We start from the raw sequence: 24,916 nt of genomic DNA, 5'->3' as shown, positions 1-24,916 counted from the left end.
ACCCACCCCAATCTAACAACCCTGAACCTGACAGCTTGGTTTCTGCACTTCCAATGATTGTCAGGCAGTAAAACCTCTCATCTCCAGTGTGCAATATTCTTATTGCATCTCATATATCGTCCACCAGACTAATCTATTGCAATAAATGGGAAAGGCTTTCTCTGTGGGCAGCGAATAAACAGTTAGACCCCTTGTCAGCCCCAGTTTCGATGGTTTTGGATTACTTATCACACCTATTCCACTCTGGGGTGTCTGCCTCTACTATTCATGTGCATTTTGCTGCCATTTTGAATTTCCACATTGGTTTTTCAGGACTCTTGGATCATGTCACATAGACTCTAAAACTTTCTTGAAGTGGGTTCTTCACCTAAAACCTCCCTTTAGAGAACGAGTACAACCTTGGGATTTGGCCTTGGTCCAACAAGCCCTAATAGCTCCCCTCTTTGAACCTGCGTCTTTATGTGATTTAAAATTTCTCTCGTGGAAAACTTTGTTTTTGATTGCAATTACATCGGCCAGCCGCTTGTCAGAACTTCAAGCCTTGTGCATCAAACCTCCCTATCTTATCTTCCATAAGGATAGGGTATAGTGAGAATTAATTCTTCCTTTTTACCAAAAGTTGTGTCAGAGTGGTCTATCAACCAATCTATTGACCTTCCAGTATTTTTTCCTAACCACTCTAACAAGGGAGAGTATTGCCTGCACTCTGTGGATATTCTTAGGCAAATATGATTTTATCTGGACAGAACAAAATCTACCCGTAAATCATACCAACTATTTCTGTCTTTTTCTGGACCAAGACTAGGTCATCCTGTCTCAAAAGTTACATTGGTTTTGTGATTGAGAAATTCAGTTACCTTTATCTAAAACAAGAACAATGTAACCTTGTCTCAAGAGTGAAAGCACATTCTACAAGGTCTATGGCAACTTCAGCAGCTTTCCATGCTAAGGCTTCCCTCAATGATATTTGCTCAGCTGTGACTTGGGCCAAACCTCATACCTTTATTCTTCATTACAAATTGGATTTGGTCTCTAGAGGTAGAGCTTCCTTTGGCTCCATGGTGCTCAGGAATGTCCTTCCATGTGGGCCACCCAGGGGTACAGGTAGCTGGGAACTCTGTCCCATCAGTAAGGAATGAACAAAGATTAACAACATCAGATAAAGAAATTATGTCTTACCATGAGATTCCATCTGTGTTGATCTTCGTTCATTCATTACTCCCCACCCTCTGTCCCCCTCCTGAGGTTCCTGGTTGATCTCATGTACTCCTTTTATTGTAGGTCTGTTATGACCAGAGGTAGCCTCCACTTTTGTCTATCAACTTGCAAACTCTATCTGAGGTAACAGGGAGCAGAGCATTCTGGGTAGGACCTTGGCTCGAGAGTTTTTGGCTGACGCGAGCTTGATATATGGCCGGTTCAGTTCCTAGGACGGAACCAATAACCCATCAGTAATGAATGAACGAAGATAAACAACATAGATGGAACGTTATGGTAAGACATAGCTTCTTTTTTTCATTTAATGTATGTGAATTGTGTATGGTTTTACTTACAGATAGAGTATTTGCATTCTTACAGATTTTGAACTGCATTTTTTTTTTAATGTTTAATAATCTTAATTCATTTCTTTCCAAAAGGCTTTGGAGATTGCAACATTTTCTTTATACAAATTTCCTCATCCAGGATGGTATGTGAAATCTTTATGTGCATGCAGATGTCTTAGAAAGCATGTTAAGTTGCTATATTTTAATGGCCTTGAATTTTGATTGTAATTTAATGTAACAAAACCTTTTTTTAGACATATATTTTGCAAGGCATGAAATTCTAGGTCTACAATATAGATCATATTGGAGAGGTATAAACTGATAAAATGTTTTACATAAAGTTCTCTAACATTGTAAAACAGTACCTTTTAATATCTGCCTTCTGTCTGTTTTCTTAATGTCTACAAATACTGCGATGTTCATCGTGCATACAGCTGCAGTCATAACAGATGGGTTATCCTGCCATCAGGCGGGTCCTCAGTCGGCCGAATTCCAAAGTCTAGGTCCGGCGTCGGTTGTCGTCGCTTCTTCTCTGACGTCAGTGCGGCAGGGGTATAAAAGAGGCAGCCGACGCCATATTCTCCAGTCTTTCTTGCCGCGCGGTGCCCGAAGCAGAAGCAGTTCACAAGTGCCGGTCGGCCAGCTCCTGAGATTTACGAAAGTATTTCAGCCGAAGTCTTCTTGAAAGCTAAGTACCCCATTGGGGAAACTTTTCTTGCCTCAGACCGATGTCAGACAAAGTTAATAATTGCATTTCATGTGGGAAGCAAATACCGCATAAGGATTTCCACTCTTTCTGTATACCTTGCTTAGGCCCAGACCACGACGTCTCAGCCTGCCGTTTTTGTGCTAGATTCAATAAGCGCACTATTAAGCGTCGGGCGGAGTTCGCCCTTCACTTTTTTGGCAAAAAATGTAATTATATTATGTCGTCATTTACTCCGACTCCAGTTTTGAGCAAAAAACGCAAAGATAAGGACTGACATACGAGGTCCGCACCACCTACTGAAACCATGCTAAGGCCGACTACCGGTTCTCTGGTACTCAGCGAGGCGCCTACGCAGCCCCTGAGTACCGATGACAATACATTACAGGTGTCTTCAGTACCCGAGGTCGCAGGCTCCTCTGCCCCCATTCCTACTACAGATACCGACGCCACTCCTGGCGGGGAAACTCAGAATTTAAACAGGCCTGTCATTTCTCAAGGGGTCTTCAGGCCTTCCTCCTTCTCTATTAAAGCCTTCACTAAATCTAAAGCAGCCATGAAAACCAAAAACAGGTTCCTCAGACCCCCCTCTCAAGGCACCATGCCTAAAAAAACAGATGCTTAGAATGGCTGAGGATTTGATTACTCTTATCAGGGGTTCTCAACCCCCCTCTGACAAAAGGCCCAGATTAGAGGAAGACTACCCTTCCTCAGAACAAGCTTCTATTACCTCAGAACTATCTGAGGACCAGGATTATGCCTATGTTCCATTCGAAGACTGTGATGCAGAGGAGTCTATTCCCTCTGTCTCCCCCCCTGAGGACTTCTCTTTTGGGGAAACCCTGCATACATTGAGGGAACACTTTCACTGGGAAGGCCAAAATTACTCAGATTCCAAGAAAAGGCTCAGGGAATTTCTTTTGCTCCCCCAGCATAGGCCTCTGGCTATCCCTCCTGTTTGATATATTGGATGATGTGTACAAAGAAGCCAGCCTTAATCCAGATTTTTTGCCTCCAGCTCCTGTTAAACCAGACAGGTATTACCGGGTTCCTGATTCTCACCAGTTCCTATATAAAAGCCATACTGCTAACCCAGAAACAATTTCACAGGGTCCCAAGGGAATTAAGGCCTCTACTGCTAAAAACCCATTACCTTCAGAGAGAGATTCCAGAGCTTTAGAAAGGTGGGGGAAAAAGGTGTACACCTCGGCTACTTTAACCGTGAGGGCATTAAACTGTCAGTTCCATATGTTAAAGTATCAACAGTTTTTGATATCTCAGCTGAAAAGCAAGATGACACAACCAGAACAACCAGATTTAAAAGAGTTGCAGGATTTGTTGCATGGTGCAGAGCAAGTGGGTAAACATACCTTGCCGTGTGGTTTTGATACTTTGGAGGCCTCATGTAGAGCTGCTGTTACAGGGTCTGTTATATGTAGGCATGCTTGGCTCAAAGAGCAAACCTTACCAGATCATGTCAAAGATAAATTATTAGATGCACCTCTTCAAAAAGATGTATTGTTTGGTGTTAAAGCTGAGGAGGTGCTAAAGAAAATGGAGGAAAAAGCGAAATCAATGCAGACAGTGAAAGATTTCCTGCAGGTACAGCCTCCACGTTTCAGCAGAAACTGACCTTCAAAAAATTGGTCCTTTCCAGCCTCGGACAGGCCTCAAAGGGTCTGATACAGGCACCCAAGGGGTAGAGGGCAACCTCAAGGATCTTTCAGAGCCAGACAGTGGCAAGCACCAACCCCAAGAGGCAGAGAAGATGGATCACAGTCTTTTAGAAAACAGACACAATGACTTCCCCCTACACCTGCAAAGCAAAGCTTTAATGGCAGCACCTTTGGGCAGAAAACTGACATTATTCTCAAAAAACTGGCATATTGTTACAAAAGACAAATAGATTCTGGACATTATAGACGGAGGCTACAGGTTCCACTTTCACACCCTTCCAAAAATGAGGCATGCCAAACCTGCCACAAAATCAAAGGGCAGAGGCACAAAAACAAATTTCAGCTCTCATGGACATGAAAGCAATTCAAGAGGTACCTGCAAAATACAGGGTCAAGGGTTTTATTCCAGACTATTCCTGGTACCAAGGAAAGAAAGATTGGAGACTTATCTTAGACCTATCCATCCTAAACGCATATCTACAGGTGCCAAAATTCAAGATGCTCACATTACAGCAGCTTCTTTCCATGCTGGGCAAGGAGTCTTGGCTGGTAACATTGGACCTCAAGGAGGCATACCTGCATGTCCCTATCAGACAAGATTGCAGAAGATACTTCAGATTTCTCGCAGGTTCAACCCATTACCAATTCTCTGCATTGCCCTTTGGCTTATCTACTGCGCCCAGAGTGTTTACGAAATGCCTGGCATCAGTAATTGCCTTCTGCAGACTACAAGGGATACAAATCTACTCATATCTGGACGACTGCCTGATCCAAGCGGACAGCAAGGATATACTACTGCAGCACCTGGCGTTTGTAATAAAACTGTTGAACTTCCTGGGATACACAGTCAACAAAAAGAAATCAAAACTAATACCCTCTCAACAAATAATTTTCCTGGGTGCCAGCTTGGATACAACCACCCAGATGGCCTACCTCACGCCAGACAAGCAAGGGCAACTGTCTCAATATTTCAGAAAAATGGCAACTTATACCAGGCTAACTGCAAGGAAAGTCCTGCAGGCTCTGGGATTCATGGCATCTTGCATCCTACTAATCCCATATGCAAAGCTGCATATGAGGAAACTTCAATGGTACCTAAAAAACTTATGGTCTCAGCACAGCCACAGCTTGGAAGCAATTATACCACTCATTCCATGCCTTCAAAAGGAATTTTTGTGGTGGACTCAAGCTTGCCAAAGAAACACAGGTCTTCCTTTCTGTGTACCTCAAGCAACTCAAATCATCACAACAGACGCCTCAGACTATGCCTGGGGAGCACACATGACAGATAAGTGCGTTCAGGGAAAATGGACCCGAAAAGAGTAGCACCTTCACATCAACCAAAAGGAAATGCTAGCCGTGCAAAAGGCTATTATGACCTTCAAAGACCTACTGCATCCAGGCCAGCTATTAAGGACAGACAACACCACAGTGATGTGGTACATAAACAAACCGGGGGGAACTCATTCATACCCCCTGTGCAAGGCAAGCCATGACCCTATGGAACACAGCACTGGAATTGCAAATTCAACTACAGGCACAATTCCTGCCAGGGAAGGAAAACACACTGGCAGACAACCTAAGCAGAAATATGACAGATCCACACGAATGAAAGTTGCATCCTAAAGTTTTCACAAAGATAACTCAAGCATGGGGACAGCCAGACATAGATCTCTTTGCTACCCACAGAAATTGCCAGTTGAAAAAATTTTGTTCCAGGACCTATCATCCACAGGCCTGGAAAGTGGACGCACTTTCCTTCAATTGGGCAACATTGACAGTCTATGCCTTCCCACCTCTTCCTCTGCTGCCCAAAGTTCTATTAAAAGCCAGAGCAGAGAGGCCGAAAATTATTCTCTTTGCTCCAGACTGGCCAAGACAATACTGGTATCCGCTCCTGAAGAGCCTGACACATTCCCCACCATGGATCCTACCTCTAGTCCCTCTTCTGTTGTCCCAGCACAACTACAAAACCCTTCACAGCCATCTCAAAACTCTAAATCTAGCTGCATGGAGAATTCCTTGATTTCCCAACAGTTTCTCCTCTCCAAGGAGGTGCAGGATGTCATCTTGGAGGCCAGAAGACCTTCTACTAGAAAAGCCTACTCCGCCAAATGGAAACAATTTTGTGCCTGGAATCAAGAAAAGGGACAGAACCCTTGGGTAATAAATATACCTCAAATTTTACACTACCTAGCTGAGATGTTAAACAATGGACTTACCTTCTCCTCCATCAAGATCCACGCTTCAGCCATTTCTGCACAATACAACACAGATCCTCCTTTTTTCTCTCATCCTCTCTCAAGGCAGTTCCTCAGAGGGGCAAAGAATAAAATCCCCCCCCAAGGAAAGCACCAGTCCCTGCTTGGGACCTCAACTTCGTATTGGAAAAGCTGACCCTTCCTCCCTTCGAGCCAGCTTCTTCAACAGAGTTACAGTACTTGTCATGGAAAATAGCCTTTCTTCTGGCTATCACCTCAGCACGCAGGGATTCGGAGCTACAGACCCTCATGGCTGTGCAACCATTCATCATTTTCCATCAGGACAGAGTTTCCTTACGAACCAATCCTACCTTTATGCCAAAGGTAGTATCCAGTGTAGCTTTGAATCGGACTATCCACTTGCCTACCTTTTTTCCTAATCCACAAAACAAAGGGGAAAGACTACTACATTCCTTGGACATTCACAGACAACTTTGTTACTATTTGGACAGGACAAAGCCATTCAGGAAATCTGAGCAACTCTTTGTGTCCTATGCTGGAGGTGCTCAGGGAAAGGCCATTTCCAAACAGACAATTTCAAAATGGATAGCCCACTGCATACGCTTTTGTTACTCATTTCATGAAAAATCTGTGCCTGCAAGCATCAGATCCCACTCCACCAGAGCCACAGCTACCTCTGCAGCCTTCCTCAGGGGGGTCCCTACCAAGGACATTTTGGAAGCAGCCACATGGAGTTCAGTGCACACTTTCTCCAAGCACTATCACCTCCCACTATACTCAAAATCTAGAGCGGGCTTTGCCACAGCAGTCCTGCACGGCATCCTAGCCCCTCCTAGTTCCACTTAGTGCCTACCACCCTTACTTAGCTTTGGGATTCTACCCATCTGTTATGACTGCAGCTGTATGCACGATGAACATAGTACAGTTTTGTACCTACCATAAATGTAGATGTTAGAGTGCTCATACAGCTGCAGTCCAGGTTTCCCTCCCTCCATCCCCTCTTAGGACAGGCCTTATGACAAACACTTCTCATATAACCTTTTTGAGGTATTCTTTTATGGTGTATTTGCTTGCAACTACTGTTTTTGATTTATCAACATTGCATCTTTGCATAACATTATGTTTGCCTTCCTTCTGGGGGCACCTGACATCTGGGGCAAGAAAAACTGAAGAATATGGCGTCGGCTGCCTCTTTTATACCCCTGCCGCACTGACGTCAGGGAAGAAGCGACAACCGACGCCGGACCTAGACTTTGGAATTCGGCCGACCGAGGACCCGCCTGACGGCAGGATAACCCATCTGTTATGACTGCAGCTGTATGAGCACTCGAACATCTACATTTATGGTAGGTACAAAACTGTACTTTTCATGGCTTACTAGCACCAGTGAAATGTGGGTATGTGAAATGAACAGAAGAGAATTGTTTATATTTCATTACAGAGATGCTTCTTTGAATGAACCATGTTGATGATTTCATTTCCTGTCCCACACTTGTATTTAATCTCACGTTTTTATTTGACTCCTGATGCCAACAGGAATTTATTCATCTTGAAGTTAGGTCTTATGTCAGTAGAACAGACGATGGTACTGAAGTTTTCTGTCTAATGTTCCTCACCACCTTTATTGGGTAGTGCCATTAGAGAACTGAGTTAATGATGAGGTTGGGGAACCTTTTAAACAAGTAACTGTGCACTATACCTTGATCTACTGATTTGTCACTATCAGGAAAATGTTTTGACAATGGTTAGTTATTAGTGAAAGGAATTCTGGTCAGTCACAGAAGTCTAGATCTTTTCTAAACTTTGGATGGGTTCCTGGTGTTAGTTGGCCCATGACATTTTCTACTCTGTTCAGGAGATGCAAAACTACTGCAATTCACAAAAACTGTGTCTTGGTTTTACTGCAAAGCTCTTGACTGTTGACAACAAAATGCCTGCTTGTTTATAGGAGGTTTTTGTTTTGGCATGTCAACATCATTGGTTTAGAGTAGTAGCTTTTTATTTATTTATGATTTAAGTTGCACACCAAGGGTACTGCCACAGTAGATGAGAAGACATACTGGACTTGGGCATTTTTTGTCAAATTAGGACCATTGATTGTCTTTGCTATTATATATTGGTCCCTCATACAGGCACATTAGTTTGGCTTAGGTGCAGTAAAGAATCGATTATCCAAACGTCGATTATCTGAAACAGTTATCCGAAACAGCCTTCCAAAGTTTTCAGGTAGAAAAAATTAAGTCTGAATATGTAAACATTATACATATTTGTTTGAGCATGATGTTCTTCGTGTTTCACTGTTGCAGTCATCACATTTGGGTTATCTGCCTGCAGGTAGCCCTCAGTCGGCCTGAATACCAGAGTCTTCGGATTCCTGCATCAGATGCTGTCTCTTCTAACATGATGTCAGGTTGTCAGGGGGTATAAAACATGCAGTTGATGCCATTACGTCAGTCTTTCTTGCCATGCGGTGCCTGAAGCAGAAGCAGTTCGCAAGTGTCGGTTGGCCGACTCCTGAAATTTTCGATCTGATGTTGTTAATCCTCGTTCATTCCTTACATATGGGTATCGGTTCCGAGCTCAGAACCGAGCCGGACATTTTCCAAGCTCGTATCAGCTTCAGACTGTCGAGCTAAACTCTTACCCACAATCCCCCTCTCCCTGTTACCTCAGATTTTGTTTGCCGCGTTGCCATTCGGTCGTGTCAAGCTACTTCTCTTGAGCTAAGTATAGTCAATTGTTGTTTAATAGCTTTATAGACTACTTTTCTGTCAGAAAAGTTCATATTTTATTGTCTCTTACCCTATCGCATTTAGCTCTTATAATTTCTTCAGGTTTTTCTGCCCTTTCTTTACCGCAAGGTATCCTCTCTTTACCATCGTTGTTAATCCTTTCACCCTTTTTCTCTCATACCTTCGGGTACTCTCTTGTACCATTGTTGGTAACCTTTTCTATTGTTAAATTTGCTGTCATGGCATATAAGAGAGGTAGTCCGGGATTTAAGTGGTGTTCTGATTGTGGACACAAACTGCCTACTTCTGATGCACACTCTGTGTGTTTGTTTGGGAGCTTCCCATTTGTTTGTTGATCCACCCTGTACTATTTGTGACAACTTTTCTAATAGAACCTTGTTGGAAAGAAAAAACAAGCTGATACTGAAGGGACTTCTAAAATCTCCCTTTTCAGAGGCTATTTCTGGGTCACAGGCCTCAACCTCTCTTAGAGCCCATAAGAAAACCTTGGATGTTTCTACTAAGGCTAAATCTTTGCCTTCGTCCCCGGCTGGGGACACCAGCCAACCAAAACCTAAAAAGGCTAAAGTTTCGGTTCCGGAGCTTTCTCAGTCAGCCCCAGTGCTTTCGGTGCCTAGACCTTTGGCTCCATTAGTGATTTCGGCTCTGTCTTCTCCTGCAGCCTTCTATATATTGGCACTGAGGGGCTCCTTGGTAATGACCATTTCTACTGTATCGGCACTGTTCAGTCGGCGCAGATCTTGACCGCGTCATCTCCGAGGTCTTTCTCGGAAGCGACGCCTTTATTATTGACTCCAGTTTTGTCGGTTCCAGCTTCGGCACTGACAACCACTTCGCACCGATCTCTGTCTCTGTGCAGACAATGACCTCAGCACCGATGACTTCTTTGGTGCAGACAACAGTAGTCCAGTCTTTCTTGGCACCATTGTCCTCAGTGCGGTCAGATGAGATGGGCACCGAGTCTGCCTCTTTTGTGGACAGGCCTGTTTCTCCCTCAGTCTCCTTGAGGTCCACTAGAAGCCTTTCCGAACATAATGTGTTGCGTCTTGTGGACCAGGCATTCTTAGCCAGAGGTATCCCACCCCTCAGGCACTCACCTTCCTTCGGAGGTGATCACCCATCTCCAAAGACCCCTTCTTATTCTCCTCCTTCATTGCCTTTGAAGACCATGGATATAGCACAGGCTTCCCCTTCTGTGGTTCTCTCTATGGATCTCACTAAGGAACCACGGTTGCCTTCGAGGCAGGAAGTTTTACTACGACCCAGGATGTCAGCTGTGACACGCATAGCTTGCTGCTCCACAGCCATCCAGGGGCTCGGGGTCGGCAGGCTGAGCCACTTAGGGGAGGGGTGCCCCCTGTCCTAGACATAAACTTTTCTTCGGGTGGACCAGCCTTCCAACTAAGTCTTTTGGATTAAGCACTTGGGCTTCAGACCAGTTGTTTTACATTAGGAAGGTTTGTGGCCTGCACTGTGGTGGCAGGACAGGTAGCTTACATCCTTCTAAGTTGGGAACTGCTGATTGAGGGCTCAGTGTCTGTTATTCTAAAAGTGTATTAGTTCTGGTTTAAGCACTTGGGCTTCAGGCCAGCTATTTTACATTAAGAAGGTTCGTGGTCTGCACTCTTGTGGGAGGAGAAGCTGGACTCTGCCCTTCTGAGCTGGGAATTTCTGGTTAAAGGCTTATAGTGCCTGCGTATTTGAACTGTTTCTTACTGAAATTGGTAAACCTTGTTTGCTGTAGCATAGACTAGATCCAGGCCTGCTGAATCTAGCTTTGTTTGTATGCTTGTTGTTTGTTTGCTTGTTATTTCCCTGAAATGCTAATTCCACCTAAAACGCGGCTTTTCAGTGCTTCTGTGGATCCCTAGTGATATCTGCATTGCTTACTGTACTTATGTCCTTGTTTCACTTGAAAGAAAGTTACTGTTTGTCGTTTTTGCATTTAAGTTACCTGTAACACATTGCATTTAAGTTACCTGGCACTTGCTCACTAAAGCAATTATATAAGTCAGCACTAAAAAAATTAAAAGCACTACACCCTCACAAACTCCCCTTGAGTACCTTGTTCCCCATTGGCCCTTTTTTTCAATTATAAAGGAATTCCCAATACTATTCTAGCATGTCCAAAGGTCAGTTGTCAATCTCCTCTCCGGTCCAGCTGGTGAATCTGGGAATCTTGAGGCAATGTTACAACTGCCTCATGTACACAGACAACCCTCTCCTCCTCCCAACAAATTCCAACACATGTGAGAGATGCAACCATATAGCCAAACTGTAGGCTAAGCTCTCTCAACTCTGGTGTAACCATTCAGGAGAAGGAAACCACACTCACTACAGTTCCAGTCTCACATAGACCTACTACGACAGCAAACCAAACACATAAACACACAAAAACATACTCGGAGGCTCTAAATAAAAATCTGCCTAAGCAGCAGAGACCTCCAAAGCAGACACCCAAGCAACCATTACATCAAAACAAAACACGTGCAACACATAGCTCACAAAGCCAGTGTGCCGAACAGTCACAGCCCTTAAGGCTAAACAACACACCTGATAAACTTGTAATAGGTGACTCTATCGTCAGGCACACTGACATCCTGCTCACCAGGCTGAACAAGAAGGTCACGGTGAGCTGCCTGTCGGGCGCTAGGATCTGCCACATAACACAAGCACTCGGGTCACTCCAAGGCAAGTGCAAATATGACTTGGTCATTGTCCATGCTGGTGTGAATGACCTGAGATGTACCTCCCTGGACTACATGAAAAGAGACATAGAGGAGCTCTCTGAGCATGTAGCCCAGGCCGGTATGACCCTGACCTTGAGTAGCATCTTACCCTCACCAAAAATGATGCCACAATATGAAGACAAGATGATCAATTTCAACAATTTGCTTAAGTATTAGTGTCATTCAAAGGGGATCCAATGCCTGTCAGCCTGGGATGACATGATCGACAAGCCATGATGCTTCGCTAGGGACGGCTTGCACCTGTCATCCCTGGGCTTTCAGATATTGGCAAAGGCTCTTGCTTCCCCCATAGTGCCTTTTTTAGGCAAGGCTCAGAAGACAAACTGACCTCCATTGGTATCGCAAGGGATAAGAAACTAAGAGTAATGCTACTCAACGCCAGAAGTCTAAACCTCAAGATGCATGCACTCTAAACTCTCCTTAGCATGGAGAACATCGATATCTGTGCAGTAACAGAAACCTGGTTCAAGGCTCCCGAGAGCACCCCAGCACTACCAGGTTATACCTCATACCATGCTTTTCGGCCCCAAAACTTGGACTGAACCACAAAGGAGGGAGTATCAATATTCGTCAAAGATACCCACACCTCCAGGTTGGTGGCACAGCACGAAGCATCAGAGGCTATCCATGTGCAACTAACAGTGGGTAAAACTGCCTTCCAGTTTATAGCCTGCTGCAGACCACCCTCCCAAACCCAGGAACCCCACTAGGCCTTCCTGAGAACACTGGAAAATATGAAGGTCTCTCCAAACACCATTATATTGGGGGACTTCAACTACCCAAACATAGACTGGGAGCATTACTCTAGCTCCAACACCCTAGCCCAAAGGTTCCTAGAATTTATAAACTCAAATGGTATGGAACAACTTGTTACCACTCCCACAAGAGGGGAAAACATACTGGACCTGATCATCACCAACATGGTGACTCTATGTTCCAGACCAGAAGTGTATCCCTCACTGGTAAGATCAGACCGTAAACTAATCTCACTGGATATTCACATCCCGACCCCACCCCCTGCCCAGAAAATCACAGTGAAAAACTTCTCTAAAGCAAATTTCACACTCCTCAAAATCGAGGTGGAATCCTTCAAAGCCCCCGAGCCTGTGGAAAATACGGCCCAGACCGCAGAATCCTTTATAAACGCATTCTATGAACACCTTCAGGAATGCATGGATCATGCAATCCCAAATAAAACCAAGACCCAATCCTCCAAAGGCAGACGTCCTGTCTGGTGGACCCCAGCCATAAACAAACTACACAATAGAAGGAGGAAGCTACTACATGATAGAGCAAAATCCCAAAAAGGGAAGGCATCTCTGATCAGTATTAGCAAAAAACTACGGGCACTCATAAAATCGTCTAAGGCCAGCTTCGAGAGAAAAATTGCACAGGACACTAAGGATAATCACAAGGCTTTCTTTAGTTATGTTAGGAACCTGGGTGGGAATTCCCAGATATGCTCAGAATTAGCCCAAAATGACAAAAAATACATCAAACCCACAGACATTGCCAACATCCTAGCTGACAGGTTTTTTATAGATGTATAGATTAGTACTAGGCTAACTGCCCTTGCGAGCCATTTTAAGCCTAGACAATTATCCCTTGTGAGACTCAAACCCTGCACCTTGTGTTTGTAAAGCAAACACCTCAACCATTAGGCCACCCTCCCAACAGCGCAAACTCCCCCCCCCCCCCACCAAAAGGGCAAATATCTATCCCAACAGAGTGCTGCCCCCCCTGACATCTCAGATGCTCAGGTAAGAGCCGCCCTCTCCAAAGCAAAAAAACACAGCATCAATGGGACCAGATGGTGTCCTGGGCTGTGTCCTACATGAAATCCAAGAAGAGCTGAACCCAAACATAAAACTACTGTTCAGTCTCAGCCTTACTACAGCATATGTACCCAAAGAGTGGCATACAGCAACAGTGGTCCGTCTCCACAAAGGTGGTGCCTCAGCGGATCCTGGAAACTATCGCCCCATAAGCCTGACTAGCTTGGTCTACAAAGCTATGGAAAGAATCATCATGGCCCTCATAAAAAAAGATATTGGGGACCTACAGACATTGGATCCTACCCAGTTCGGCTTTAAGGGCAGATCCTACCTCTTAAACCTGGTTGATTTCTTTGAAACAGTCACCAAGGCCATTGACTAGCTGAAGGTGGTCCACACAGCCTAACCTGGACCTCACAAAAGCCTTCGATACAATACCCCACTCGGGCATTATAGACAAGCTCACCAGCTTAAATATAAACCCCTATGTCACTAGATGGGTTGCAAACTGGCTCAAGGACAGAACCCACATGGTTAGAATTGCTGGAGCCATGTCAGACTCCAAACCGGTTACAAGTGGCGTCCCACAAGGCTCAGTCCTGGGACCTCTCTTGTTCGGTATATATTCCTCGGAGGTACAGGCCAACACGGAAGGACTGTGGCTGACAAAGTTCGCAGATGACTGCAAACTGGGTGCCATAATAGACTCTCCAGCCGACACAAGCATCCTCCAAAAGGGCCTCATAGCACCAGACAACTGGTGCCAGAGCCATGGCCTCAAGCTAAACACCAAAAAGTGTACAGTCATCCCCTTTGGCAAAAGCAAAGTGCCCACAAATTACCACATAGGTGGTAATCCATTAAGTACAGAAGAAGTAATTAGGGACCTGGGGACCCAAGTTGATAGCACTCTCTCATTTGACAACCACGTGGCCAAAGTGGTTAGAAAAACATTTTATATAGCCCACCTAATCATGGAGGGATTCACATCTAGATCAGGGGAGGTCATTGTGCCTCTTTACTTATCCCTCATCAGACCCATAATTGAGTATAATGCCCCTTTTGGGATGTACCTTACCAGACACCTGCAGCAACTGGAAAGACCCCAAAAGTACCTCACCAAGAGGATCAAAGGGCTCAAACAGATGCCATATGCTGCCCGGTTAAAGAAACTCCAGCTCTACTCAGTGGCATATACCGCCTGCTCAGAGGTGATCTGTGCCTGATGTATAAAGCCATGTTCAACCCGGAATTAATGGACATGCTGCACCTCAGAAAATCCAAATCCCATCGAGCTACGCACTCGAGAGACTTGAACCTCAGCACTGAAATAAATAGGACATGCTGTAGGGACAGAGGCTCCCTTCATTCTGGAATAAAATCCCAGTCCAGGTTAGGCAGAGTCCCTCATTGACTCTCTTCAAGAGGAATCTTGATGAGTGGATGGGAGATCGTAGGTTTACCCCGGGTGTCACTTCTGTGTCACTGTTAGACAGAGGCACAGTATACTAACTTTGAAAAAGGGCATAGCAAAATTAATTTAAAATGGGTGGCAAAAGCCAAACACACTCTGGCTAGGCTTATAAATGCCCTAGGGCAGATAGCCTAGTATGAACCTATGAACTGATGGAGAAGGCTTTCGCTGCTGCTGGCGATACCGGACTGTCTATACCTCCACCCTCCTCTGGTACTCTGGTTCCACAAGTCTCATCTAGCGGACACTGGGTGCAAGGGCCGCAGGACATATTCCCTCAGGAATCCCCCTTTCCGTTGTCTTCCCCAGCTTCTCCCGCTAAGGAGGTCCACCGGAAAAGTTAGTGTAATAGAAAGCCCATGGACTCCACAGAGGAGTCCCTCACTGAAGACACAGATTTTGATGAGGGGGAAGGATCCCCTCAGTCACCCTCTGAGGTATCCTTTGGCGATATCCTCGAAATCCTGAAACAGAGGTGACTAGCAGTCCTCTAATCTGACCTCTGAGGAATCTGTGTTCCTGCAAGCCTTTCGCACCCGGCCCCCTACCTCCTGTGTTACTCCACCTGCCGATGAACTTGTCCGGTTCATCGTGCAGCGTGCTTGGAAGGCTCCTGATACTGTCAAAGCTATTCCCCGTAGGCCAGATAAGATCTTGTCCCCTCCTGCTTCGGATCCCCATTGGCCAAAGGTCTTCCTGTGGATGCTTTGGTGGTGGCAGCCACAACAAAAAAGGATCTGGCAGAAGAAGAAAGACAGATTGTCCATCCGCCTAACAGAGAGTCCCGGGCCCTGGACAGGATAGGGAAGCACACCTTTGCTTCAGCGACCTTTGCTATCAGGTCCCTGAATTGTATGGCACATTTTACCAGGCTTCAAAGGGAACTGGTTTCTGAGCTCTCTGAAACCTTAGCTGGTGCCGTGTCTGATGAGGTCCGTGACAAAGTGGCCTCTCAGCTGGCTACCATTGAGTCTATATCTAACTCCTCTATGCAACTGATATCTCGCGCATCAGAAGGAGCAGCGGATTCAGCTGCGGTCTTAAGACGACATGCCTGGATGCACTTGTGCAACTTCGCGGAACCCTTTAAGTCTTCTTTTCTTAATGCCCCCATTGAGGCCTCCTCCTTGTTTGGGCCCAAAGTTAAAAGCACACTGACCAGATGTGAACAGGACGGTAAGACCCTTTTTGCCTCAGGTGTCCGTTATTCTTCCCCTCAACATGCTTTCTCCCGAAACCAAAAGAGTGGGAAGATATAGTTCAAGAAATCTCAGGGTTCTTTCCGTGGCACACAGGCCAAGTTCTTCCCCAGAGGCAGAGGGGGAAACTCACAGGGAAGTTGCTCCTTTCGGGGCAGAGGAGGTCTGCGTAACCAGGGTTCCAGGAATTCTTTCCCTGGTCAATCCTACCAGCACTCCTGAAGTGCGACCCAACTCCTTTCCTCTGGAGGTGGTAATGGGACGTTTCTCCTTGTACCCTTCTGCCTGGCTAACCATCACCACCGATTCTTGGGTACAACCAGAGGTTATCATATCCCCTTTGATCTTTGTCCCGTCCCTTCAAAAAAATCTTCCTGACGTTCCACCCAGTCAAAGGGAGGAAGCAGCACTAGAGATAGAAAAGCTGCAAAGGAGGAGAGTCATCCAGATAGTCCCTCCAGACCAGATAGGATCCGGATTCTACTCAAGACTATTTTTGGTGCCAAAGAAAACCAGGGACTGGAGACCAATTTTGGATCTCAGTGTACTGAACAAGTTTGTGAGAGTACAAAAATTCCAGATGGTCACAATACAGTCTATCCCCCCACTTTTAAAAAAAGACAATTGGATGTGCTCTGTAGATCTTGAAGATGCGTACTACCACATAAAGGTGGACAGGCCATCAAGAAGATTTCTGCACTTCCGTGTGGGAGCCAGTCACTACCAGTTCGGAGTACTGCCCTTCGGACCCTCTACAGCCCCCAGAGTGTTCATAAAGTGCATGGCAGTTGTCTCAGCTCACTTGCGACTTCAAGGAATCCAGGAGTTTCCATACCTAGATGACTTGCTCATTTCAACCCCACCAGATGTCTACTGGGAAAAGCCCTGGCATACTCTCTCCTCACTGCTCAAAGGCTAGGCATAACCATAAAATGGCAAAAATCCAATCTCTCCCCATCTCAGTCGACAGAATTCATAGGGGTTATCTTGAGGACAAAAAACTGCAGAGCTGCTATTGCAGAGCACGGTATTCTAAGGATAAAGCAACAACTAATTCCAATCCTTTCAAAGGAAAAATCCATGGCTCACTGTTCTACAATTGTTGGGTTCCATGGCAGCCTCCATCACCATTGTTCCCCTGACCAGGTTTCACATGAGGCTTCTACAATGGCTACTGCTCACCCAATGGTATCCTTTTCCGCATCCTCTTTCAGCCATTATTCGAGTAACCCACAGGTGCAAACAAGATTTAAATTGGTGGATGACACACAATCTCTCACAATGGTCTCGCCCCTTCTCCCCCCAGCAACCCAAGGCCACAGTGATCACAGACGCCTCCCTGATGGGGTGGGGGGCTATGTCAGGGACAGACAGTCCAAGGCACTTGGTCCGAACTGGAGGCCCATCTGCATAAAAATGTTCTAGAGCTGAGGGTGGTGCTTCTGGCGTTGCAAGCATTCCATCCCCTGCTGCCGTCTGGGACAATTGCGATTCAATCAGACAACATGGCGGTGGTCTGGTACATCAACAAGTAAGGTGGAACCAAATCTTACCCCCTTTCTCGAGAGGCCATGAGGATATGGCAATGGTCAATGGCTACCAAACGTTTTCTTCTAGCAACGCACATTCCCGGGAGTTCCAACATGATAGCAGACCGACTCAGCAGGTGCATTCTTTAACCTCACGAGTGGTCCCTCAATCTCTTGATAGCGGTGAAGATCTACCACCGCTGGGGCCATCCTTGCTGCGACCTCTTTGCATCCCCGACCAACTACAAATGCAGCAACTACTTCGCCCTGATTCCCCCTCCGGGACAGTCACCCAGGGATGCTTTAGTCCATGATTGGCCCTCGGGTCTTCTTTACGCATTTCCACCCTTTCCCCTCATTCCCCAGTTTCTGAAGAAAGCCCGTCTGTTGAAGAGCAAGGTGATCCTCATAGCACCATATTGGCCTCGATAGATTTGGTTCCCCTTCCTTTGGCCTCACCTACTAGATCAACCATGGATTCTCCATTCAACCCCAGAGTTGATCTCACACCCACAGAACCTGATTCATCCCAACTTGAACAGCCTGAAGCTCACGGCTTGGCCACTCCAATTCCCTTGATTGCCAGGTGGAATGATCTTTCTTTACCAGTACGTGACATTCTCATAAGTCTTCCACTAGAATTACTTATCTGAGCAAGTGGAAAAGATATTCCTGTTGGCTGAAAGATAAACAAGTAGACCCCTTTTCAGCACCAGTGTCGATTACACTAGACTATCTGGCTGACCTGCTTCAATCGGGTCTATCGGCCTTTACCATTAGAGTTCATTTGACTGCAATTTCTAATTTTCATGAGGGTGTCCAAGATTCCTCTCTTATGTCTCATAAATTGTGCAAGACCTTCATAAAAGGTGTGAATCATCTGAAGCCACCTTTTTGATAGCCTATTCAACCATGGGATTTATCATTAGTTGTACAAGCTCTGACAATGTCACCTTTCGAACCAGCCTCTTCTTGCGACCTCAAGTATTTGTCTTGGAAAACCTTCTGCCAGACGTATTTCTGAACTTCAAGATCTATGTATTAAGAGTCCATACTTGATTTTTCGTAGAGATAGTGTCTCTCAGAAGTAATCTATCATTTCTGCCTAAAGTGATCTCTGAAATGTCCATTAATCAAGCCATTGAATTGCCAGTTTTCTTTCCCAATCATTCAAACAGAGGAGAGTATTGCCTACATACCCTAGATATACACAGGCAAATCCATTTTTACTTAAACAGGACTAAACCCTTTCGTAAATCTGACCAGTTATTTTTGGCCTTTTCTGGACCTAGATTAGGATCTGCTGTTGCTAAGGTCACATTAGCTAGATGGTTGAAGGACTGTGACCCCTTTATTTACACACAACGTAATATCTCATTGCCTACTACCATGAAAGCTCATTCAACAAGGTCGGTGGCAACTTCTGCTGCCTTCCATGCCAGAGCTTCTTTACATGACATCTGTGCAGCCACAACTTGGGCTACGCCTCATACCTTCATCAATCATTACAAATTGGATTTGGCCTCCAGGGTAAGAGCAACTTTCCGTTCTATGGTGCTCAGGAATGTCCTTCCATGAGAGCCTCCCAGGAATAGAGGTAGCTGGGGACTCTGTCCCATACGTAAGGAATGAACGAGGATTAACAATATCGGATAAAGAAGTTATGTCTTACCATAACATTCCATCTGTATTGTTGATCCTCGTTCAGTCATTACGACCCTCCCTCCTTCCCCCTCCTGTGGTTTCTAGTGAACCTCACCATCCGGTTCTCTTAGGTTATTTGACCGGATGGAAGCCTCTACCTTTTTTAACTTGCATACTCAATCTGAGGTAACAGGGAGAGGGGGATTGTGGGTAAGAGTTTAGCTCGAGAGTTTGAAGCTGACGCGAGCTTGGAAAATGGCCAGCCCTGTTCCGATACCCATACGTAATGACTGAACAAGGATAAACAATACAGATGGAGCATTATGGTAAGACATAACTTTTTTTTTTCGAGTTTCAGAACCGAAGTCTTCAAAAAAAAAGATAAGTACCCCGTTGGAGATCTTTTTTCTTGCTCCAACTGATGTCAGTAAAAGTTGACAATTGTCGTACCTGTGGAAAGCAAATACCTCATAAAGATTTTCATTCGTACTGCATTCCCTGCTTAGGCCCAGACCATGACATCCCTCACTGTCGGTTTTGTGCCTTGTTCAACCCTCGAACTATTAGTTGTCGGGCTATCTTTGCAGCAAATTATTTTGGTACTCTGTTTCAGTACTCCAAAATGGCTTCTTTAGGCCATCCGACTACCGATCTTCCAAAAAAACGTAAGGATAAAGACAGACTGCATAGGTGCAAAACTTCCAATGACGCTTCCGTTAAGCTAGTCGCCAGTCCGCCGGTACTCAGTGAGGCGCTTTTGCAGCCCCTGATGCCCACTACTTCAGATTCGCAGGCATCTACTGTGACCCATTTGGAGTCTGGTATGCCGCGAGATGGTTCTTTGACTATGGAACCTGCAAATGTCTTTACCTTGGATGGGTCCAGAGCCACTGTGCAGGCACCGGCTTCTGAGGGTGTATTCAGGCCTACAGACTTGAATTTTAAACCAACACCATAGTCTTCATCCAGGCCTAAAACTCGCACCACACCTAGGAAACAGACGTCCAAACCCCAGGCTCAGGCCTATATGCCTAAAAAAAGTTTAGAATGGCTGAAGACCTTACTACCTTAATTAGGGGAAGCCAGCCTTCCCCCTCTGAGACCTAGAACTGATTTTCCTTCTGATTCTTCTGATCAGGAATCTGAAATTTCTGTTCCTTCTGATTACCAGGATTTGCCCTCATCTACCTATGAGGATTCTGATGCAGAGGATTCTGATGCAGAGGATTCCATTCCCTCTGCTTCCCCACCAGAAGATTTTTCTTTTGGTGAAACCTTGCACACACTTAGGGAGCATTTCCGCTGGGAAAGCCAGGATTACTCTGACTCCAAAAAGAGGCTTAGGGAATTCTTACTCCTTCCTCAGCACAGGCCTTTAGCTATCCCTCCTGTTCCTGACATTGTAGATGATGCTTTCCTGAAATCCAGCCTTTCCGCAGACACTTTACCTGCAGCTCCCAGAAAACCTGACTGGTATTAGAGTACCTGACTCTCACAAGCACCTCTTTAAGAATCCTACTGTGGATCCAGAAACCATTTCCCAAGGACCAAAAGGCATTAAGGCTACTGCTGCCAATAATCCTACCCCTTCTGACAGAGATTCTAGAGTCTTAGACAGATGGAGTAAGAAGGTATACACTTCTGCTACTTTGACCATTATGGCTTGAAATTGCCAGTTTCATATGTTAAAGTATCAGCAGCATATTATGTAACTACTTAAACAGAAAATTATGTTGATTCCTGACTGTGCTGAACACAAATTACAGGATTTAATGCATTCTGCAGAACAAGTTTGTAAACATACTTTACAATGTGGTTTTGATGCTTTAGAAGCATCTTGCAGGGCTGCTGTCACTGGGTCTGTACTTAGAAGGCATGCTTGGCTTAAGGAGCAAAACTTGCCAGATCATGTTAAAGCTAAATTACTGGATGTTCCCTTAAACCAAAACCGCCTTTTTGGCAACAAAACAGAAGAAGTCCTCAAACGGATGGAGGAAAAAGCTAAATATATGCAAACTGTTAAAGATTTCCTGCAAGTACAGCCTCCCATATTTAGTAGGCATTGGCCTTCAAAGAATTGGTCCTTTCCAGCCTTCTCAGTCCAAACCCAGGAACAGCAGACCACCTAGGTTACAGTCTCAGGTTGCGCACAGATCTAAGCAGTGGGGGGCTCCCACTTCCAAAGCAGGGAGTAGTAAGCCACCCCCTATGTAAAAATGGTATAATGACTTAACCTTAACCATTCCAAGCCCTGCTCAGTTGCCTGCTCCCTTAGGAGGAAAGTTCGCCCTGCATGCAAAAAACTGGGAACTTATTACCCAGGACAAATGGGTTTTGAACATAGTTTCCCAAGGATACAGACTCCACTTCCACACACTACCAACCCCATACGGTTAGCCAGACCTACCCCCAAATAAGTGGGCAGAGGCCCAACAGCAGGTACTCTCTCTCTTCTAAGTATCAGGGCTATTCAGCATATCCCAGCAGAACAAAGGGGACAAGGTTTTTATTCAAGACTTTTCCTGGTACCCAGAAAAGACCGTTCCTGACTTCCTATCCTGGACCTCTCTATTCTAAACAGCTTTCTAGTAATTTCAAAATTCAAAAATGCTAATCCTTCAACAGCTTCTTCCTATACTAGGCAAAGATGCCTGACTGGTAACTTTAGACTTAAAGAAGCTTACCTGCACATTCCAGTAAGGGAATCTTGCAGAAAATACCTACGCTTCAGGGCAGACTCCATGCACTATCAGTTCTATGCACTTCCCTTTGGCTTATCTACTGCGCCTAGGGTATTCACAAAGTGTCTAGCTCCAGCCATTGCATTTTACAGGCAGAGAAATATTCAGATATACCCATACTTGGACAATTATTTGATTCAGGCAGAAAGCCAGGACTTGCTATTACAACATTTGACATTCATAAAGAAACTTCTAACCTCACTGGGGTACACCATAAATTAAAAAAAAATCTCACCTAGTACCCTGCCAACAGATTGTATTCCTGGGAGAAAGCTTGAACACAACTTCCCAGATGGCTTTCTTCACTCCAGAGAAACAAGTTTATTTGGCAACCTACTTCAAACTTTTGGTCACAAAACCCCAGCTATCTGCAAAGAAAATTCTGCACGCCCTGGGGTTTATGGCCTCTTGCATTCTACTAATTCCATATGCAAGACTGCATATGAGGAAACTACAATGGTATCTAAAAAGCCTATGGTGTCATCATTCTCAGGACCTGGAATCAATGATTCCTATCATTCCTTGTATAAAGACAGAGGCCCTTTGGTGGGCAGAGACCTGCTACCACAACAAGGGGCTCCCTTTCGCTCTACCCCCTGCCACCCAAAACCTAACAGACTCATCAGACTATGCATGGTGGGCTCACTTGGCAGGACAGTGCATTCAGGGCAAATGGAAACCCAGACATGCACCTGCATATCAGTCAAAAAGAAATGTTAGCTGTACAGAATTCCCTGACAGCCTTCAAAGGACCGCATTCTTCCAGGACAACTGTTGGTAAAGACACAACACCACAGTTATGTGGTACATAAACAAGCAGGGGGGAACTCACTCGTACCCTTCTGCAGACTAGCCATGGCTCTGTGGAACACAGCCTTGAGCTACCAAGTGCACCTACAAGCTCAATTCCTGCCAGGCAAGCTAAATTCACTGGCAGATGACTTGAGCAGAAATCTCATGGACCCACACGAATGGAAACTAGAACCAAAAATATTCATCCTCTTGAGGAACAAATGGGGGGGGATCCAGAGGTAGACCCGTTTGCCTCCAGTCAGAACTACCAATTGGAGAAATTCTGCACAAGGACTCCCCACATTCAAGCTTGGAAAGTGGATGGCCCTGTCCTTTACCTGGGAAAGCCTCTCCGTTTATGCCTTTCCCCCCTCTGCCTCTCCTCTCAAAGGTTCTACTAAACATCAAATAGGATAAGCAAAGGACAATACTGATTGCAACAGACTGGCCACGTCAGCACTGGTACCCCCTCTTACACAGTATGACACTGCTGGAACCATGGCACCTGCCTCAGACCCCTTCCCTGCTGTCCCAGCAGGCGGGCCAGATTCTGCACCCTCAACTTCAAACCCTGAACCTTGCAGCCTGGCTAATTCCTTGAGCTCTCCAATAGCATCCCTCAGTAAGCAGGTGCTAGGTGTCATTCTGGAGGCAAGGAGGCCTAGTACTATAAAATCCTATGCTGAAATGTGGAAAAGATGCTCTTCATGGAGCCAGACTCGGGGGGATGGGCACAACGGTGCCCAGCTTACCTCTTATTCTTTAGTACTTAACAGAAATGCTCCACAAGGGCCTATCCTTCTTGTCAATTAAAATTCATGCCTCTGCCGTTTCAGCACATTATAATACTGAGCCACCCATCTTCTCTCGCCCCCTGCTAAAACAATCCCTTAAGAGGGGCCAAAAAGTTAAGACCCCCCCCCCCAGGAGAGCTCCCAGCCTGGGACCTTAACTTTGTATTGGAAAAGCCCCCCCCCCCCCTTTGAGCCAGCTGCAACAGCAGAGTTGAAATTCCTTTCTTGGAAAACAGCCTTCCTTCTAGCCATCACTTCAGCAAGAAGAGTGTCTGAATTACAGGCCCTCATGGCAATGGAACCTTTCATTATCTTCCATGCAGACAGGGTTTCCCTCAGGACAGAAATCCTTCCTTTATGCCCAAGGTGGTGTCTAGTGTGGCCCTAAATCAGTCCATTCATTTGCCTACTTTTTTCCCTAATCCACAAAACAAAGGGGAACGAATACTGCATTCTCTGGACGTGCACAGACAACTTAGATTTTATTTGGACAGGACTAAGCCTCACAGAAAATCTGAACAGCTGCTAGTTGGCTTTGCTGCAGGGGCAGAGGGGAAGGCCATTTGGATAGCCCATTGCATTCATTTCTGCTACAAGCACCATGGAAAACCTACTTCACATTCCACCAGGGCTGCATCTGCCTCTGCAGCCTTTCTCAGAGGAGTCCCTACCAGGGACATCCCAGAAGCTGCTACTTGGAGCTCTGTACCTACTTTCACCAAGCATTACCACATGCCTATTTTTTTCTAAATCCAGAGCTGGTTTTGCCACTGCAGTCTTGCAGGGCTTAATAGCTGTCCGTAATGCTCTTTAACTTCCTCCTCCCTTCCTTATCGTTGGGAATCGAACCAAATGTGATGACTGCAGCAGTGAAACACAAGGAACATAGTACAGTTGTGTACACTTAACATAAATGTAGATGTTCGAGTGTATTCACTGTTGCAGTCCTGGTTACCCCCCCCTCCAGCCCCCTGACTTCTCTTGGCTCTGCCTTTCCTTCTTATTTGGTATATTTAAGTTTTTCTGGTGTATTTGCTTCTGGTTGGAGATGTACAATATCATATAATTGCTTCCCATTGTGGGGGCACCTGATATATGAGGCAAGAAAAACTGACGTAATGGCATCAGCTGCATGTTTTATACCCCTTACAGCCTGACATGGAAGAAGAGACAGCATCCGACGCAGGAATCCGAAGACTCTGGTATTCAGGCTGGCTGAGGGCTACCTGCAGGCAGATAATCCAAATGTGATGACTGCAACAGTGAATACACACAAACATCTACATTTATGGAAAGTGTACACAACTGTACTTTTTT

At 45.5% G+C, this 24,916-nt stretch overlaps 1 protein-coding gene across 1 annotated transcript in view; it reads left to right on the top strand.

Moving 5' to 3' along the window:
- The window catches only part of TPCN2 (two pore segment channel 2), a 1,483,468-nt gene that overhangs the window by 1,089,255 nt on the left and 369,297 nt on the right, over nucleotides 1–24,916 (top strand). Inside the window, exon 17 of the mRNA XM_044082617.1 lies at nucleotides 1,638–1,687. Within this exon, the coding sequence (XP_043938552.1) occupies nucleotides 1,638–1,687 (50 nt within the window). The remainder of the gene's footprint in view (nucleotides 1–1,637; nucleotides 1,688–24,916) is intronic.

Source organism: Protopterus annectens, chromosome 9.part0 (assembly GCF_019279795.1).
Source record: "Protopterus annectens isolate FY-2018-M chromosome 9.part0, PAN1.0, whole genome shotgun sequence".
Lineage (NCBI taxonomy): Eukaryota > Metazoa > Chordata > Ceratodontiformes > Protopteridae > Protopterus > Protopterus annectens.
This window is presented reverse-complemented; position numbering and strand designations above follow the sequence as displayed.